At 39.9% G+C, this 19,546-nt stretch overlaps 2 protein-coding genes across 2 annotated transcripts in view; both read right to left on the reverse strand.

Annotated features, from left to right (window-relative positions):
* The window catches only part of LOC141009673 (neurotrypsin), a 40,950-nt gene extending 36,240 nt beyond the window's left edge, over positions 1-4,710 (reverse strand). Inside the window, exon 1 of the mRNA XM_073482366.1 lies at positions 4,639-4,710. Within this exon, the coding sequence (XP_073338467.1) occupies positions 4,639-4,710 (72 nt within the window). The remainder of the gene's footprint in view (positions 1-4,638) is intronic.
* Positions 4,711-10,821: 6,111 nt separating this feature from the next.
* Positions 10,822-18,768, reverse strand: chchd1 (coiled-coil-helix-coiled-coil-helix domain containing 1). Its single transcript, XM_073482039.1, has 3 exons — positions 18,435-18,768; positions 17,077-17,195; positions 10,822-11,124 (listed from the first exon to the last, which is right to left on the reverse strand). The coding sequence occupies exons 1-3, from the start codon at positions 18,571-18,573 to the stop codon at positions 11,014-11,016; spliced, it is 369 nt and encodes a 122-aa protein (XP_073338140.1). The 5' UTR covers positions 18,574-18,768; the 3' UTR covers positions 10,822-11,013.
* Between the last annotated feature and the right edge of the window lie 778 nt (positions 18,769-19,546).

Raw genomic sequence — 19,546 nt, forward strand, 5'->3', positions numbered from 1 at the left:
ATGTGTTTGGGCGGTGAGAGTGTGGTGTTTCTACCAGGCTGTTAGAGTTGTAGCTATGGTAGGGTTTTTGAAACAAGGGTGTTGTGTGATTGGGCGGCTTATGAATGGCATGGAAGAAATATGTATTTCGTTGCATAATGTTTGTTCTATGTCTATCCAGAAGGACTCCAGAAGATGGTAATGAAGGTGAAGGATTTTGCAGGTAAAGTAGAATGTCATCATCATAAAGGCTAATCTTATGGTGTATGTTTTTTGTTCGGATTCCTGTGATGTTTATTTCTTGTTGGATGGCTGCTGTAAGCGGTTCAGTAAAGATGGCGAATAATTGATTTTTTTTTTCTGCTATTAATCTATTGTGTCCACAGGAGACAGTGTATTCCAAAAAGTCTTTGTAGAACTCAGCAGGGAAGCCATCAGGTCCTGGTGATTTATTGTTGGGCATGAGTTTGAGTGCATTGTGAGTTCTGTTATTGTAAGTGGTTTCTCAAGTGCATTTCCAATTCTAATCAGGGAGTCAGAAAGATTAGAGAAAGAGTTGAAAAAGGTGTGAAAAAGGATTAATTATCATTATTTGGACCGTAGAGACACAACATGTGTTTGGGTTGTTGTGAATCGTGATATTTATTATGATAAATTGTCCGTCAGGCTCTGAAATGGTTTTGATTCTGCAACGGATCATTAAGTCCATTAACCATACCTTTCAGATGTCTGCCATAACACTGTGACGTGGACATTTGTTCACAGTGTTTTTGAGTCTGATGTGGTGAACTGTGTCCTGAGATTTTTTTAGATGAGTGGTCATGAAATCCTTAAACTGCTGGTTATCATCATGCATTTGCTCTTGGATAATGGTAAAATCAAGAGTGTCTCTCATGCTGCATGATTGTAGATCTTAAATGGTTTCTTTCATGTCCTTGTTCTCTTTCGTAATGGATGCAAGCTGGGTCATGAGTGAGGTGACGGACTGTTGCAGAGATTTGCTTTTCTTTGTTTAGTGTGGAGGGTTTTTCCTGGCTTAACTCAAGGCTTTTGCTTAGCTGGAGGAATTCCTTGTGAAGTACATTGACTAGAGCTGTCATGGCATCTAAAGCAGAGATGTTGTTGTTGATGATATCAAATTATCACTGACCTCAGAGCAGCTTGATTTGTCTGGGGAGATATGGAAGTAGTCTGATAGTCAAGATTGCTTTAAAGTTAGTGTCGAAGTGGATCAGTCCCCGTCATGGTCTTTATTCATGTCATTCATGGTGCAGAATCGGTGATAGCATTCATCGATGTAGTCCATGGGGTCGTACAGATCGGATAGTTATTCTTTCATATGGATATGGTAGAAAACAGGGGGTTAAGGAAAAATTAGGAGTAGCTTTATTTTCCACGTTTGTTTCTGAACTTTCAGTGACTATGCCTGGGCATGTGATAAAGATAAAACACATGAATGTGTGTTTTATTTTAATTCACGAAAGTAGTATGGCACAGAGTATGACATACTGCACAGGTGTCATCAGATTTAAGGCAGGTTAATAGCATGAATGTGTTAAACACACAATATGTAATTTCTGCCGCTAGCAAAAGATTTTTGCTTGTGTGGGGAGGACTGGGCAAAGTGGGAGGCAGAGCTGCTGCTCAGCTGCTCAGAGGCATTCAGCTTTGGAGGAGAGAGTCGGATGCAGTGCCAGACCTTCTGGAGAAATAAACATCAGAGTCTGCTCTGATCCGGAGCCATTTGCAGATGGAAGGAGAGCTCAGAGATGACTTTTTAACTGATTTATCTTCACTCTTATTTATCAACCCTGCAGCAGCAATTTGCAGAGGTGACCTCCAGTGTCAGGTGATTATGTACTGTATTGCTGTCTTCCAACTGGAGCTGGAGGGAAAATGTATTTTATTTCATGAACGTAACATTACACAGAGGAGAGGGGAAAAAGAAGAGAGAACTAGAGTCTCTAGTGAGGGCTGAGTTCAGTGAGAGTTGAGATGAACTCAAACACCGTCTGTGTTTGAGTGCCATTGCTCGCTTACGGCTAATGTACAGTAGTAGTCTGGCTCTCTTAAAAAAAGTTAACACTTGTGCAAGTAACGCAGTCGAAAATTTGGCTCACTGGTAGTGAACAGACCATTAAACAACCATCACTGCTGATGAAAATCTATCTATGTGACTCAGGCAGAAATGTTCCCAGACACGGTTACGTCTTAATTTTTATTCAGGTTATGTTTAGTCTTGTTTTTCAACTTCCTACATCACTCTCTGACTCTCTCAGAGTGACATGTGACCAAATGACACAAACCATTGTCTTGAGTAAACTTGTTGATTTTTCTGGGTTTGAACATTGTTGGAACATTTTGGGATAATGCAAGTACACAACTCAACAAAATATATAGCAGAGGTCTAGTTAATGCAGAAATGTTACATATTATATCTTTAAGTGCAGTAACATATATTCTGCCTGCAGAGGCATTCTGCCTTTCACATGCTTATAGTAGCTAATAGTAGCACAAATGCGCCAGAAACAGGGAACAACACCAGTAAAAGTAAACACAAGCAAGCAGTAGGCAGCATGGAGGCCACTGACAATGTTATGTTGGTCACTGGTGTGTACATTTACATACAGTATTTGATTTACGCGCCACCACCGGATGTTGTTAACGCGTCATCACTTTCCGCGGCATGAAATATGCCAGAATTTAGTGTGTTCGCCTGGGTCTTACTTTTAATTCAACGCCGAGGCGAGCCAAAGTTGTAAAACCCTGTGTCGACTGCAGAGTAAATTGGCCCGGGTGTAAATGCCAAGTGTACACATTCCCAATGCACACAAAAGCCAGATATTAGCGGGTTTAAGTGGGATTTTTGACCAGTGGAAAAGGGGTATAAGACAGTGCTTAGGGCCACCAGAGAACAGCCTAATTTAAGTCTTATGTCCATTTGTTGCCTCATGGCAAGAAGGTCCTGGGTTCGAGACGTGGCTGGGGCAGAGCCTCTCTGCGCGGAGTTTGCATGTTGTCTATGTGGGGTCTCTCTAGGTACTCCAGCTTCCTCCCACAATCCAAAGACAAGTTAGGTTAATTGGTTGCCCTAGAATTCCACTGGTTGATGCCTGTTGCGAAACGGCTCCGCTGCAGTTATGCTCTGTGCTCCCTTGTCCGTCAACACCCACCAGTTCCATTTTGAGTGCGCCAGACTGAGGAGTTCCTGCAGTAATTACAGAATCACACGCAATCGCAATTATACATGTATGTGTTATGCACACAACAACTAACGGACAAAAGGTTAGTGTTCCCAACCGAAGGATTAGAAGAAGGGTTGACTTGCTTGGATTCGTCTCTTTTTTGAGATTTTTGTGCTGGCGTCAACACGGAGTGTTTTATTATAAAAATGATCTGGTGTCTGACTTCCTGTCTGCTCTTTGCTGAATTCCGCTGAATTGAAGAGCTGTGCCCCGGCATCTGACAAAAAGAGAAGACTTGCGTATCTGCTATGGAAGGGTCCGGACCACCACAGCTACAACGGAGTAACTGTCAGCTCCACTGATGGATGAAATTTTGTGTTCTTTGAGATTTGTGGTGGTCAGGAATTGTTTTAGTTAACCATGTTAATGTAATTTATTTTACATTTTTGGATTTTAACACAGTTTGTGGGTTCTGAAATCAGTTCAAGTCCCTCTGAAGCACTTGAACCAGCCGTACGTGACAGAGCTATTAAACTCTGGTTTCCCTTCTCACTTATCTGCAGTGATGTGATATGAATAAAAAAAAGTATAGACTTTGACCTGCTGATAATATGAAGTAGTCAGACCAGCTGCCAATGGAAGAATGAGTGACTAAACAGGTTGTGATATTTGGACATTTTTGTCATGTTTTCTCTGCAGTCCAGCACATTGGATCTGAACCAAGACAATGAGCTTGAAGTGCTAAATCTCAGCTTTAGTCTGAGGCAGTTTAAATGGTTATTGGGTAAAATAATAAGCCCTGACATTTTCCACAAAACAGTAGAAGTGAACACCCTCAGACAACTTCAAGCTGACAGTAAACCCTGCAAAATATTTAAAGATTGCATTGTACAGACACAGACACAGAAAGCATTTGTAGCCTAATTTATTCATTAATGTTGTGTCTTTACACACAAAAGACTGAACATACTTAACAATCAGGAGACAGCTGAGAATGTTGGGTCATCTGAAGCAAGACGACTTAGTCAAATATCTACTTGTGGGTTTTTTCAGTGTGTGTATGTATATGGTTGTCTGGCAGTCAGATCTGTATGACTTGTAGTATAATCAACATCTGCTAGAGCTTTAAAAAACAAAACTATAATTTAAAAACTCTATTTGGAAGAATTTGGAATTCTATTTTGGATCACATCACCAGATAATGATTAGCTTATTATCATTTGTGGTAAAAACGTTGCTACCTGAGCCTGGCTCAAGACAAGAAAGTGCTGCCTCAACTTTCTGCTAAATACCCAGTGGAGGAAGCAGTAGGCTACAGATTCGCAGAATAACGTGATATATTTGTGTGGAATTAAATCAGATGGTCGCACATGTCCTCCCTTACACATAACGTGCCAAATCCCGCTCCAGGCTAAATGACACATCGTAAACATCAGCTCTATAGGCTGAGAGCGGCTGGCAGCAGCCTGCTTACCTCTGCAGACACACACAGGGCCAGTAACAGACAGCAGGGGACGAACCCGGGCACGACTTTCCTCCGGTCCATCCTGCTGAAGGAACCATCTCCTCCACACCTTCCACACACACCTTCAGCAGCTCACCCCGCCTTCTGATAATCCTTCTCCGACCGATAAGAAATGGACGGGAAAACACAGTCAGACACACCGGCTGTGGTCCGCACTCAACTCAACTCCAGACATCCAACCCGATCCAGACCGAGCTATAAATGACGCGCTGTTGGTGAGGGGAGCGCATACCAAAATGTCTCTCTCTCTCTCTCGCTCTCTCTCTCTCTCTCTCTCTCTCTCTCTCTCTCTCTCACACACACACACACACACACACACACACACACACACACACACACACACACACACACACACACACACACACACAACAAAGTGCCGCGGTAAGGCATCGCGTCTTGGTTTCCCCTTTCAAATCAAAGGCTTTATAGGCTATCTAACATGAACACTCTGTGAATAATTAATTAGCAGACTTTAAGATAGTCTTACAATAGTGAGATTGCAACAGTGTATCTTATCTTATATAATATAGCTGGAATATGAATCAGCCGGCGCGCTAGAGTACAGAAAAGCAGAGCTGTCAACAGCAGAAGTTATGGCTGACAAAACCAAGGATACTTACTTGCTGAGCATGGTGTGTGTGTGTGTGTGTGTGTGTGTGTGTGTGTGTGTGTGTGTATCACTGGTTAAACTACTATTTTTTGAGTGAAATGTTGAATCTTTTGTCCGGGAGTTTCAGAATATTTTAGTGTTTGGTTTTTCACTCTTTTGCTTTCATGAAGGCATGCACTTGAGCTGGCATGGATTCCACAAACCTGCTGACTCATGTTATCCCAGCATGATTTAACAGTGTTCCAGAAAGCTTCTTGTGATGTCATAGGATACTTGGCTTTCTCAGTCTTCAAGTGTCCCAATAAATGTTCAAAGGGGTTGAGGTCAGATGACTGTAGACGAAAGTCGGTGACAGTCAGGACTCCTTGGTCTCCAAGTAGTTCTGTCAATATATATAAACATATATATATACATATATACATACACAGACACACACACACACACACACACATCTGCACAGAACTGACTCCACCCTGACCAAGAAGTACCACTCTCTTCTTCAGAGACATGTTGCACCCTCTGGTTTGCATCTTTGTTTTTCGGTTTTGCAGTTACCTATCCTCTTCCTCCTCTCTACATCACCACATGATAGCCAATAAATCGCCAGACAACAGCAAACAGGAGGATCCTCTTCTCTGTGTGTTCCCTGAGCAGACAGGACCGTCTCTGTATGGCGTTCTCTGTCTCTGATTGAATAAAGTGGGGCAGGGATACCACAAAATGTTTTTCCTCTTTTACATCATGAGCAGGGGGAGGAGAGAGATGGGTTACTGACCAAACACTCTAAAACAGTGATTACTTTTGGAATATAGCGCTATTTAACACCTATTTTGCTTACAGCAGTATTTAATGAATTCTCACTGCTGCCAAGGGACATGCTGGCCTTTGAAAATATGATAGGTATCTTATTAAGAAGGGTGTGTTGTTTGGAGCATTCCAGTGAAGTTACAATGGAGGCTCTGAAAACAACAGCAGTGGAAGTCAACATCAAGTCAATATAACACTGACCACAGATCAAGCAGAGATAGCAGGGCAAGGCCAAATAAAAGAGCCTGATAGGCTGGATTTCAATTGTTGACTTTTGAGGCACAGATTGTTTATCTTGGCAACCTCTCACAAACACAGCTGATTATAAAGCTTGATCTTGTTCATATCATCAGAACAGGGTTCCTCTTGGAGCAGAGGCCTCAGATGCTTTTTGACTCCGGAGATGGTTGTCGAAGATAGCAACATTTTCACAGATCCCACTGAACAACGCTGTTGAGGAATTTCTATGACTGCATCCCAACAAGGCATCAACAGGGGGCCCAACGATAACAAAAAACACCTTAAGGCTCTAAGATGGTTTTCAAAGACAGTCATGGAATAGCTTTGTGTCTTGTTAACTGATCAGTTTGGAGGGTCTGTATCAAGATAAATTAACTTGTACTGAACAACAACTTTATGAAGCACAGAACTTATTTGATGCCATGTTTCCACTACATGTTAACCTCAGCTTAACTCAACTCTATTTGCTCCTTTTTGGTTTTCCATTGCCAGCAGTTGTGAATAATACCTGGTACTTTCTTTGGTATAACCTTGGTCGAGGTTCCAAGCAACTTATTCCAGATTTTAAAAATGGCAGCCCGTAAAACCACGCCATTGTCAGCTGATAAAAGTGCAGATGTTTAAACATATAGGAAACCCAGGCTGTGTCAGTAGGTATGGATGTGGCAAAAAAACCAAACAATTCTAGGCATGTGGAGTGAGACTGTACTCCAACATATGAAATGCTGATTAAAGAGTTGGTGAATGTGCTGCAATAAGAACGTTTGAGATTCTCTCATAGGAACAATATCCAGGTATTTGACAAAATTTGGTGCACAATATTGGAGCGCTTTAAAAAAGGGGGGGTCAGTAGGGGAGTGGTGACGTGGCTGTGTGTATGTATTACATATTGCTAATGGTAAATCATTAGTTTCATATTTTTCTTACTATCTGTATATGTGCATTCGCAGCAGAGCTGTTCAAATGATGTACTGAGTGTTTATATACAGTATTTAAAATGCTTAAATAAAGTTTAAAAAAGTGCAGATGTTACTTCGGCTGCCAATGAAAGGATGTCAGAAGGAAAGGACAGGTGACATCACAACAGCTTCCCCCTGGTGTCACTAAATCGTCTAAATACAAAAAGCACATTGAGTTAAGTTGAGCCAAGTCGTACAGTACAGTGGAAACAGTGTTAATGCAATATCAATACTGAACTGTGGCTACAGTGTGTCTACAGACCGACAATGTTTATTACACCATACAATACTAAATTGTTGACAGATTCGTTTTGTATTCTTAAGATTTGTATGTGTTTTTGTCCTGATTAGTTGTGACTAATAAATGGACTTTGGTCTAAATGGGTGAAGTGGTAGAATTAGACATAAAGAGATATTATCCGTTTGATAAATTAGTTAAAAATGTAATATGTAACACTTTTGCATTAAAATGTCTACAAACAACTACACCTTAGGCTTAGGGAACATTTAGGCTAATTGGGCAAGTAGCTTATAAGATACCTGCAACAGTGTTGCAACAGCATTCTCCGAAACAACTGAAGTAGATGGGGACTTGTTTTAAAACATTAAAAATACAACTGAAAGAAAACATCAAATGGCTCCATACAGCTTGATGGCATAATCCAAGCCTCCGGAACCCTTGAGATCCCAAAGTGTTTTGAAATAGTGTTATATTCACCCTTTTTTAAGCCAAAATGTTCAAGTGTCGCTTCTGATACCCCTAGACTACATTTGGACATAACATCTGGGCATCTGTTTAATTGTCTACCCTTGGGTTAGATAGGTAATTGTTTGTATAACTAAGGAGGTATCAAAACCTATTCTAGTTGGTATCAGCCTGAAGACATGAGTATGTAACAGCTGTGTGAGTGATTGCTGCTGGCTGTGGAGGAGGTTCCTCTGTAGTCGACATGTTTGGGAGGAAGTGATAAGCAGGGTGGGGAAATGGTTCTGTATAATGACGGGCAGATAAACAGGGACACTGCGAAAATACCACATCCTGACAATGGTTGGTGCAGACATAGCACAAAATCCTTCCTGTCCTGCAGACAAAACATGAAACCAAAGCCACACTTGGAGCATCATTAACAGAATGTCAATATTTCTGCAAGAAATAAACTAACTGGAAGAAAACACGGGGTGAAACCAGGAAGCCTAGGAAATAAAATGGAGCTAGCTATCAAAAAAAGGAGACATCAAAGGAAAAATCCAACTTAAACATGCTTGTTTTTCTAGCCCGATGAGGAGAGTGATATGAACTTTAGGTATGCTGTTTTCATCAGGTAAATATAGTAGACTCTTTCAAAAATTAAACTTACAACAACTCTGTGGATTTCAATCTAGTTGGATGTTATATTTTGTCACCTTATGATGAAGCATATGAAATGAAATTAATTTGTATATACATGGAGATGTTGACGTCTTCATTGCTGCTTCTGCTCTCAAAATTGCATATCAGCCACAGATGATTTAAAGAAACACATAAAGAAGCAAATGTGTTATTGCTAACTCTTTGGTTGCATTTTCCAATATCCACAGATACAGGTTTGTCATAAATCATGTTTTGAAATATATATATTTCTCGGGCATGAAAAAAATATGATTGATCATATATGGGAGTAGACCATAGACTGGCATGTGCGTGGCAAAGGAAAGCTGGCTCAGTCAGGTCAACATATAGATTTACTGTCACAGTGCCAGTGCTGGAAGAAATATTCAGGTATTTTACCTTAGCACTGATCCAGCCTAATCAGTATACATACATTAAATATCTCTTAACCAAAGTACTATTCCGTTAGAAGGTCTAACCCTGAAGGCAACCTATGCTGCCCGGCCAAAAAAAGTCACACATTCTAATATTTCATTTTTAATATGCTTATGCAATGTCAAAATATTTATTCCTGTCCAGACTTGCATTTATTTTTTTTGCCAAGATCTTGTATTGACAATGCGAGAGTCTGGCTGCTGCCTCTTCTCCACCACATCCCAAAGAGTCTCATTGGGGTTCAGGTCTGGACTCTGGTGGCCAATCCATGTGTGAAAATGATGTCTCATGCTCCCTGAACCACTCTTTCACAATTTGAGCCCGTTGAATCGTGGCACTGTCATCTTGGAGTATGCCCGTGCCATCAGGGAAGAAAAAATCCATTGATGGAAAAACCTGGTCATTCAGTATTTTCAGGTAGTCAGCTGAACTCATTTTTAAAGTTGCTGAACCTAGACCTGACCAACTGAATCTACCCCAGATCATAACACTGCCCCCACAGGCTTGTACGGTAGGCACTAGGCATGATGTCTGCATCACTTCATCCGCTTCTCTTCTTACCCTGATGAACCCATCACTCTGGAACAGGGTAAATCTGGACTCATCAGACCACATGACCTTTTTCCATTGCTCCAGAGTCTTATCTTTATGCTTCCTGGGAAATTGAAGCCTTATTTCCCGATTAGCCTCACTGATAAGTGGTTTTCTTCAGGCTACACAGCTGTTTAGTCCCAGTCCCTTGAGTTCTCTTCACATTGTGTGTGTGAGATGTTCTTGCTTTCACTATTAAACATAGCCGTGAGTTCTACTGTTTTTTACCATTTGATTTCAGCAAACTTTTAAGTGATATCTGATCACGATCATTCAAGATTTTTTTCCAATCACATTTGGTCAGAAGATGATGGTTCACCACTATCCCTCCAGGTTTTAATAATGCGTTGGACAGTTCTTAACCCAATTTTAGTAGTTTCAGTAATCTCCTTAGTTGTTTTCTTTGCTTGATGTAGGCCAATAGTTTGACCCTTCTGAAACAGAGCTGACCAATCAGACCAGAGTGAGCTTTTGTGAAGGGGAGTCTTACAGAGACAGAGGCTAAAATGGAGCATTCAGACGGAGGGTGAATAGAGGTGCTGCAGCAATGGATATGAGTATGAGAAAAATAATGTGTTTTTTAAACGCTAAAGTACAATAATATTCGTCACTTTAAAGTGTACAGACTCAAAATCTGCCTGAATTAGTGTGTAGAGTGGAACTGAGACATATAGAAAGAAACTGATGAACAAAAAACAGTTTGAACCCATTTCAACCACACTGAGCTTTGCTTACTGGTAACTGGTAACGCTATCTGTCAGATAGGCTTATTTCATTAACATCAATTTGAGCTTCCACAGGAATGACCAAGCATCCAAGTGTTCAGTGATAATGGTAAGCTTCCGGCCAGGAGCCATGAAACCCAAGAAGAAGAATTCCATCGTGTCCACTAATAACATCTCTGCACTGAATGAGACCACTCTGCTAAATTGGATTGAGACAAAATGGCAGCATTTTTTTTTTTTTTTTATCAGGGCCAATTCAGGACACAGTGTGTTGTGAATACAAAGGCTGTACTATAACAGCAGCAATATGAAATGATTGAATGACCTTTGGCAACCTGATGGTACAAACTGAAGTGTTAGTGCAGTGTGTTTGCGTTGAAATCACCCTTTTCAGTGTTCTGCTCATTGCTCTATTTATTTAGGAAAAGTATACGGTATGCTGTTCATACAATCAGAATCATACATTTATTGATAACTCTTGTCAACAGCTCAACATAAATAAACACAGCTCCAACAGTCAGTCCAGTGGCCTCTTATTAGTCTGCACATTTCCAGTCTGCATAACTTATTCATTAAAATGTTGGTTGTTTAGATCTCAGTGCGCAGGTTGGGGAATCTCTTCAGCAGCGTTGTGGCTTGTTTTGGGTGCAGACGTCCTCCCTGCATCTTGGTTTGTTCCGACTTATTCTTCATAGCAGCCTGTGAAAGAGGACAATGATTTGTTACCAGCGCCAGTGTTCAACATAGTTGAAGTTATCAAACACATTACTAAGAAAAGCAATATCACTAAAATAATTGAAACTGGTCTGTAGTGTTTATGCAAAGCTTCATTTTACTTTTAGATCAGTCTGATGCAAGTTACAACATTTCGAAATATTCAAAGTCTGACTTATTTTAAGCCTTTGTAGTTTGCTACCCTACCCCCTGGCCATGTTTCTATGTATCGGTGTGAATCTTTGGCGATTTCATGATTTGATTTGATTTTGATTTTTGGCTGTCCGATTGATTCAATAATGAATGATCAATGATCAATTTCTGAATAAAAAGAATCTGAATTTAACTGATTTTGATTAATCGTTTTTATATTGAATGATTTAGATTCATTTAAGTACTAATAATGACAATCAGAGAGACAGTAAATGAACAAAGTCTGCAGATCAAAATAAGACATTTTTACTCCATGACAGAAAATTATAGACACTTATTTTATTGTAACATTTCATTTTTCAAAAAAAAAAAAAGAGCAAACTTGCAGGAGGCTACTATTATAAATATGCACAATATATTATGCAAGTCAGTTGTCTATATTTTATTTGGTCAATATCATATGTCGACTGAGTGCTTGAGACATTTTGACCGGTTAAACAAGTGAAGGGATTTCCATTTCCTCTAAAAAAATATGGGATGAAAAGTTTTGGTGTAATTAAAACTAAACAGAACAGACTGATTCAAAATTCAACATTACTTTATTTGTCCCAGGGGAAATTTAGTGGACATAAAGGCTGCCACATAAAAAATACATACACTTTCTCAAAGTAGGTCCAGGTACCCCCAGGGGTTCTTCAGGTGGTCCCCAGCAAAGTGAGGAATTGTTTACTTTCATTAATATTAATGACCAGAAGTTAGCCTCATGAGAGCATGTATAAGAGTTAGTATTCTGATCATGGGCTTCACTCTGTCCACTGTTATCTAAGAGTTCCGGACGCTTATGGAACTCTGGACTAAATCATATCTAACAACAAATATCGTTTTAGATGAGGGTCGCTGAGACAAAGTCATATCATGTGCGGGGTCCCTGACCTATTACTTATCTATTCGGGGGTCCTTGACATGAAAAGTTTGAGAACCACTGCTTTAAAAATGCTGACAGTAGACAGTGACATGTAGCAACACTTTAAATATGCTGACACCTATGTCTGTTACTGCATCAAGTGTATGTATTTTTTATATGGCAGCCTTTATGTCCACTAAATTTCCCTAGGGACAAATAAAGCAAGCTTGAATTTTTAATCAGTCTGTTGTGTTTAGTATTAATTATACCGGTACTCTTCATCCCATATTCCCAGAGGAAATGGAAATCCCTTCACTTGTTTAACCGGTCAAAATGTCTCAAGCAATTAGTCCTTAAATGATATTGATCAAACAAGATATGGAGAGCTGACTTGCATAATATATTGTGCATATTTATAAGAAGCCTCCTGCAAGTTTACTTCTTTTTTTTTTTTTTACCATGAAATGTTATTGTTTACAATAAAATAAGTCATAGAGTATATTACTTTACTGCTAAAAGAAAAGAAAGCAGACTCACTGCCAGTTGCAGTGTCTTATTTTGATTTGCAGACTTCGTATATTTTTTGTCTCAATGATTGTCATTATTATTTCTTAAATAAATATACGTTAAATCATCATCTGTTTTCCTTCACCATAATTTGACCGTTTAAGAAGGGACCACAAGTTCTCAATAGGGTTTAGGTCAGGTGAGGAAGGGGGCCATGTCATTATTCTTTCATCTTTAAGGCCTTTACTGGCTAGCCACGCAGTGGAGTACTTCGATGCATGCGATGGAGCATTGTCCTGCATAAAAATCATGGTCTTCTTGAAAGATGCAGACTTTTTCCAGTACCACTGCTTGAAGAAAGTGTCCTCTAAAAACTGGCAGTAGGTTTGGGAGATGAGTTTGAGTCCATCTTCAACCCAAAAAGGTCCAACTAGCTCATCTTTAATAATACCAGCACATACCAGTGCCCCACATCCACCTTGCTGGCGTCTAAGTCGAAGTGGAGCTCTGTGCCCATTACTGATCCAGCCACGGGCCCATCCATCTGGTTCGTCAAGAGTCACTCTCATCTCATCACTCCATAAAATCTTTGAAAAATCTGTCTTCAGATATTTCTTGGCCCAGTCTTGACGTTTCAACTTATGTGTCTCATTCAGTGGTGGTCGGGTTTCAGCCTTCCTTATCATGGCCATGTCTCTGAGTACTGAACACCTTGTACTTCTGGGCACTCCAGGTAGGTTGCAGTTGTGGAATATGACAGCACTGGAGGATAAGGGGTTCCTGGTAGCTTCATGTTTGATTCTTCTCAAATCTTTGGCAGTAAATTTGCGTCTTTTTTTCTCAACACGTTTCTTTCGACCCTGTTGACTATTTGCAACAAAACATTTGATGGTTCTGTGATCACGCCCCAATATCTTAGTAATTTCAAGAGTGCTGCATCCCTCTGAAAGACTTTTTACAATTTTTGACTTTTCAGAGTCAGTTAAATCTCTTTTTTGGCCCATTTTGCCTGAGGAAAAGAAGCTGCCTAATAATTATGCACACATTTAAATAGGGTGTTGATCTCCTTAGGCCACACTCTCCCTCATTACACAAATACACACCTCCTGATATGCTTAAATCCAATAAGCATTCCAGTTTATACAGCTTGGAGTTGGAAAATATGCATAATAATAATGGAATGGTCAAAATACTGACTTGCCTAATAATTGTGCACACAGAGTATATATGTCTGTGCTTGCATCCGCTGCCTTGTTTGAAGATGAACTTAAAGATAACTCTAGCATGTGCAAGCTGTCAAATGTCCTGGTGCAGCGTTACCCTCGCAGCTTAGTTCTACCTTTTTCATTCTGTCAACATCACGCTACTAATTAACATTCAGAAAACTGATTTTTGATATTTTGCTAAATTTTGAATCAGGGCAGATTTCTGTGGTTAGTAACACATGCTGCCCAGCGCCAGCAAAAGACAATTACATTAATTAAAAAACATGGATCAAAATTAGTGGTTTGTTAACAATGTTGTGAAGCAAGTAATGAGACGGAAAATACCTGTAACCTGTGTGAACAGCAGTGTGAACGTTTTCGTTTGCCCATAGAAGCTAACCTGACAGTGACAGAGGAGTTAGCAGAAGTACTTCGCTCTGCCACATTAATGCATGTTTTTCTTCCAAAAGTAAAGCTTTGTCATATGCAACAGCATAAAACATAGTGAATCACTTAAAATTTTAAATCAATACTACAAGTTTTTTAACTGCACAGGTACCATCATAAAATGTTAGCAGTTACCGTATTGACATTTCTATAAAACATGTCATATCACATTCACATTACATGCCTATGATCAGGCTTTCGTATTGGGAGGTTGAAGAGATAGTGGTGAAGTTACAGGTGAGAAGGCTGGCAAGCCAGTGAACACAGTTTTAGACTGTGATTCAACATCTGTAAATGTGAAACCACTGTATATTTTTAAGGAAACCTCAGGACATTTCCAACTGTGTTTGTGGCAACAAAAGCTGGATATTTTTAACCATTACTCAGGACATCTCCAGCCGTGTTTGTTGTGTCCAAAACAGGTGTGCCTATTTTAAACCAGAAATGGACTTTTCCTAACCTTAACCGAGTGTTTTTGTGCCTAAACCTAACCAGATCATAAGCACAGCTTTGTCACAACATAAAATTGCTAATTCAAAGCTGGGGTTGGTAAGATGGAAAAATTGTCAAGCCCAGGCTAGATTTTGAAAGTACTCAGCCAGTAAATCCCGTCCCCTTCACTCAGGCCTCTCTCCAAAGCCATTCCCCCCAAACCATGAACGTGCACTGTCCGACAACTGCTGAATACCACAGACAGAATCCAAGTCCTCACGAGCAGAGGGAAGAAGAGTGTATCAGTGCATCGTTTTCATCTTAACATCCAAATACAAGTAACTACCTCATGTCTCATTCACCTGTAAGTTAACACCTAATATTATCATATTGAACGTAAACACCCAACATAGCTATTGCTAGTACTGATAGCTGTCAGGCTAACTTTGTTAGCATTCAGAAATTGTTTGGAAAGTGTACTTTGATGTTGCAACTTATTGCTGCTTAGCTAGCTGCAGCTGGCTATGGTAACGTTAGATATGGCAAAGCTGAAACATCAAGATTAGTGGTGGGCCTGCCACACGTTTTTTTTGTTCCCCTTAGTGATTCACAGACGGACGTGAATATTGTATTGGACTCATGATGATAAGATGTTTAGCATGTTAGAGCTTCCACGATGAGAGCATCGTTGACTGATGACGAGGACACGCCAGAGCAAAGCACATCATCAGGTCAGAGAGGATGACAGGAGGGCAACCAGCAGTGTGCAAGGTGGTGGAGGCAGAAGGCAAGGACGTGGGAGAAGAGACAGGTCAAGGAGCAGGAGTTATTTTATTCTTTCCAATATCTCTTTATTATTGTCTCTATTTTTTGAGACTTACTCTTGTGCTGCTACTTATTTCCCTCTGTACTGTGTTACCTGCAAATTTCTCCTAGGGGGGATCAATAAAGGAACATCTTTACCTTTATCTTATGCTCGTCTGCTAACTCACTCTACAGTCATGTTCATCCAAGAGCAGAAAGAACTGTCTTGGACAATAGTGTGTTAATTTTAATACTCGATTTCATTTCATTGAGCCTGTTCAAAGATATCAATGTATCAATACATCCACGTGTGTAATGCTTATTAGTTGCCACTCATAACATTTCATACTGAATTAATATTTTTTATCATACATTTTCTTTAAAGAAAGGCTGAACTCTCTTCACATAGAGAATACACAGAATAGCAAGAAGATAACCTAGAGCTAGAGTCTACTGGAGTCTTCACCGCTTGACGCCCACGAGGGGGGCCACCAGCCCCTGTCCGGACTTCAGCTACATGCTGGCAATAAGAGCATGCGCTGGACTTCCAGGCCAGAGGCCTGCTGAACCTTTCTGTTCTGACTGCACAAGGTCAAGAATGAAGAAACTAAAACTGCCTGCACAAATTTCCAAAGGGTGCATGAAATGGAAAGAGAGAGATGCAGGGCCCCAAGCCAGCAAAGGAGGATCGCTACAACGCCTCCTTCCTCTTCATCCTCATCAAACATAACCTAACAAACTTTCCAAGGGTTGTATAATATGGTTGATGGTTTACAGGTTCAACAAGTGTAGGCTAGGAAAAGAAAACATGAAGTCCAAACTTATATTTCCTGGGTTTTTTTCAGTTACTCTCAGTACTCTCAGCTTTGAAGGATGCAAGCACAGTCAGTTTTAAGGTTCCTCCATTCACGTTCTACTGTGTTGCCGAACACGGCTCCATTTACACCTGGTCCAACCCCCGAACCTCTTTGTCGCCATAGTCTAGTTCATGTTTTGTTACCGTTATGTCTTTGTCTTGAGATAAGCAAATAAATGTTTGATTATAATGTTGTTGTTTATGGTTTCTGTACATTTTACAGTTCAGTCACTGAATGCATTCCGATTTTGCTAATGGTTTACTTAAATTACAATTAATTATTTCCACTGAATTAATGTGCGTGTTAATAGACCCACTCTTACCTGATCAGCAAGATCAGCAACTGTTATTGTACTGACTATGATGTCATATCGCTGGTCAGGAGATTAACAACAGTCCGCATAATAACCTCTATTAACAGCATATTAATACTAATATTTGGAGCAATAGTTATATGTAAGGTATAATTATTTCATCCATATCACAAAGACCTACAACGTACAAAATTATTTTGTGTATTTTAATTAAATGTGATATATATCTCAGTGTGCATTTTAAATTGAACATACATGTCGTTTTAAAGCAGAAAGCAGTTCAGCTGTTGGTTGTATTGCTGTGTGTGGACATACCTGAGCCTTCTCAACACATATGTAGAAAGTGCTCACTTCATTTGAGCACTGACCATCCACAAAGTTGTTCTGCTTCCAACAGGCCATCAGGACTGACATCTCTGTGATACAGGTGGCCTCTGTGGAGAAAAATGTTCATGTTTACCATTTGTGATGATGACACCCGCTGTTGTTACTCAGCAGTGTCTTTGAATCACCATTGCATTTCACTGCTGGGCAGGATGTTGATTAGAGCCCCATGGTGACACCTGGGCCTGGTGTTCCCAGCCTATAAAAGCCTGGTCCTTAGGCCACGTCTCCGTCTGCCGGTTCGCTTTTCCCACCCCTTCTGCATTCCTCCGCTATCTGCACTAGATTCAACTTCTCTACTCTTTAATTCTCAGACTCATTTCTATCCCATTGCACTCCTCAGATTTTTAACACTTTGCCCTGAATGAGGCTCATGCAGTCATAATGTGTAGCAGAAAGGACAATTAAACCTCACTGTAAATAAAAGTTCCATTTAGTTAGACCCAACATGCAATCACTGGTCAAGCCACATCATGTTTGATTGTCATCAAGCCCAAACTGACACACAGAGGGCTGTTCACTTTCAACTTCTTTTGCAGCCCATACAGGAGGTCCCACAGTCCCCTTCACTTATGCTCATGTGTCAGCCACCAATACACACTGAACCATTTTCTCATGTATATCAAATACATTGACCCCCTCCCCGATGTACGTCCAATGATAATCACAAGAGTAAACTTTCAAAAAGAAAAACCAGTGATGTTTTTCTGCCATCTGTTTGGTAATTAAACAAGAAAATAAAAAGAGCATTGACCTTTTCACATGCTGCTTTCCTATCAGCGAAATCATCCTCACAATACTGAAATCTCTTTCCTCGTTGTTTCTTTGAACTGCCATGACTTCCTAATATGTACATGTTGATCAAAGGCTTTCAGAATATGACCAGGGCACTGGACAAAGCCATATGAACACCAGCTCTTCACACTAGTTTTTGTGAGGACATCCTAAGAGTTGACAGACCAAACCAATAAACCACCATATTCTATTTATGAATAAAAGATATAAAGTTATTTATACCTTGTAAAATTGTATCCATATTGCTCACCCTTGAGCAGGTACGATGCCACATCCCATATTTGTTGAACTCATTTAATGTATAGTGTGTACTGTTCATTATGTATCGCGAAATGTCTCCAGTTGCACGTTGTGTTGTTGACGCGTTAATGTTTCCTGTGTCTCTACTGCTGACCTTATGGGAGTCATTCTTCATAAAATGCTTCAGTCTGAATGAGCAGCTACAATCAGCAAAGCTCGCTGAGGCCAAACGGCCGCACAGTTTCTATTCATACCTCCTTTCTTCAGCTTGCGGTTAGCTACAGCATCTCTCAGAGCCAGAGTCCTGTTGGGTTTGAGCACTGGTTTCCCGTTCTGTCTGCTGAGCAGTCTGCTGACCTTCTCCTGGAACTGGATGCCTCCCTGTGCCGCCATTTCACTTCATGAAGTCTCCTCTGCGCCTCGCTAACTCTGCCCGAGCACCGCGGAGAGCGGATCCTACACAGCTCTAAAATATGAAATCTCTATGAACGAACTGAGAGTAAAAACAGCGAACAGTCTTCAGTTCAATTCCCTATTCCCTCACAGTGCTGAACAGTGTAGCGCCATGTTCTGCCGTAAGAAGCCACTAACTGTCGTAAAATGCACGTAAAGCCGTTTGTTCCACAGGCGTACACCAGCCACTGCCACATTCAGGTGAACACCGACGTTAAAATGGACTCCATAACAATATACTGCCATTTTGCTTCAAGAATGTATTACAAAATATGATTTAACATTTTGATAATACTTTGGTGATGTATATTACTGATTAGAAATATATTGCTTAACAAATATTTTGCATTTAGATATTGTTTTTTATTTATTTATTTTTTTCACAATGCATGAAAATAGAAATAATTGGTATATTTATCAAATTTCCAGACCAGATATCATTTGATATATTCAATAAAACATTGCATTACTTTAATACATATATTTTTAATACATATGAAGATGACACTAATTTTAACATCAAGCCTGGGTCAACTCTTCATATGAGTGTAACATGTGGCCTAATTACAAGGTGAAAATATTCTCATAATACTGTTTATTTGACACAAATAATGAAAAAAATACAATATTATATTTGATATACATATATGTAACATGTATTTCTGTTGCAAAAGGGACTAATAATCATAATAACAACACAAGTCATTCATAAATCACTACTGTGACTGGCTGGCAATTGACTAGTGCTGGCCCTGCCTCCTGCTGACATATCAAAGACACATATTTAGCGGTATCCAAAATCTGACTCAGAGCCACAATGGAATGTAAATCTACAATTGGATATGAAAATGTTTTATTTTTTTCTGCTTTAGACATGTTATGATAGTTCAGTATGACTAGTTACAATTGAGTG

The sequence above is a fragment of the Pagrus major genome, chromosome 15 (genome assembly GCF_040436345.1).
Source record: "Pagrus major chromosome 15, Pma_NU_1.0".
Lineage (NCBI taxonomy): Eukaryota > Metazoa > Chordata > Actinopteri > Spariformes > Sparidae > Pagrus > Pagrus major.

Bases quoted from the DNA above. Each gene is read 5' to 3' on its own strand.
- chchd1 (XM_073482039.1), bottom strand. From the start codon at position 18,573: ATGGCGGCACAGGGAGGCATCCAGTTCCAGGAGAAGGTCAGCAGACTG. The intron at 17,196-18,434 runs GTATGAATAGAA...TTTTCTCCACAG, and splicing joins CCGCAAGCTGAAGAAAGGAG to AGGCCACCTGTATCACAGAG. The intron at 11,125-17,076 runs GTATGTCCACAC...CCTCTTTCACAG, and splicing joins TATGTGTTGAGAAGGCTCAG to GCTGCTATGAAGAATAAGTC.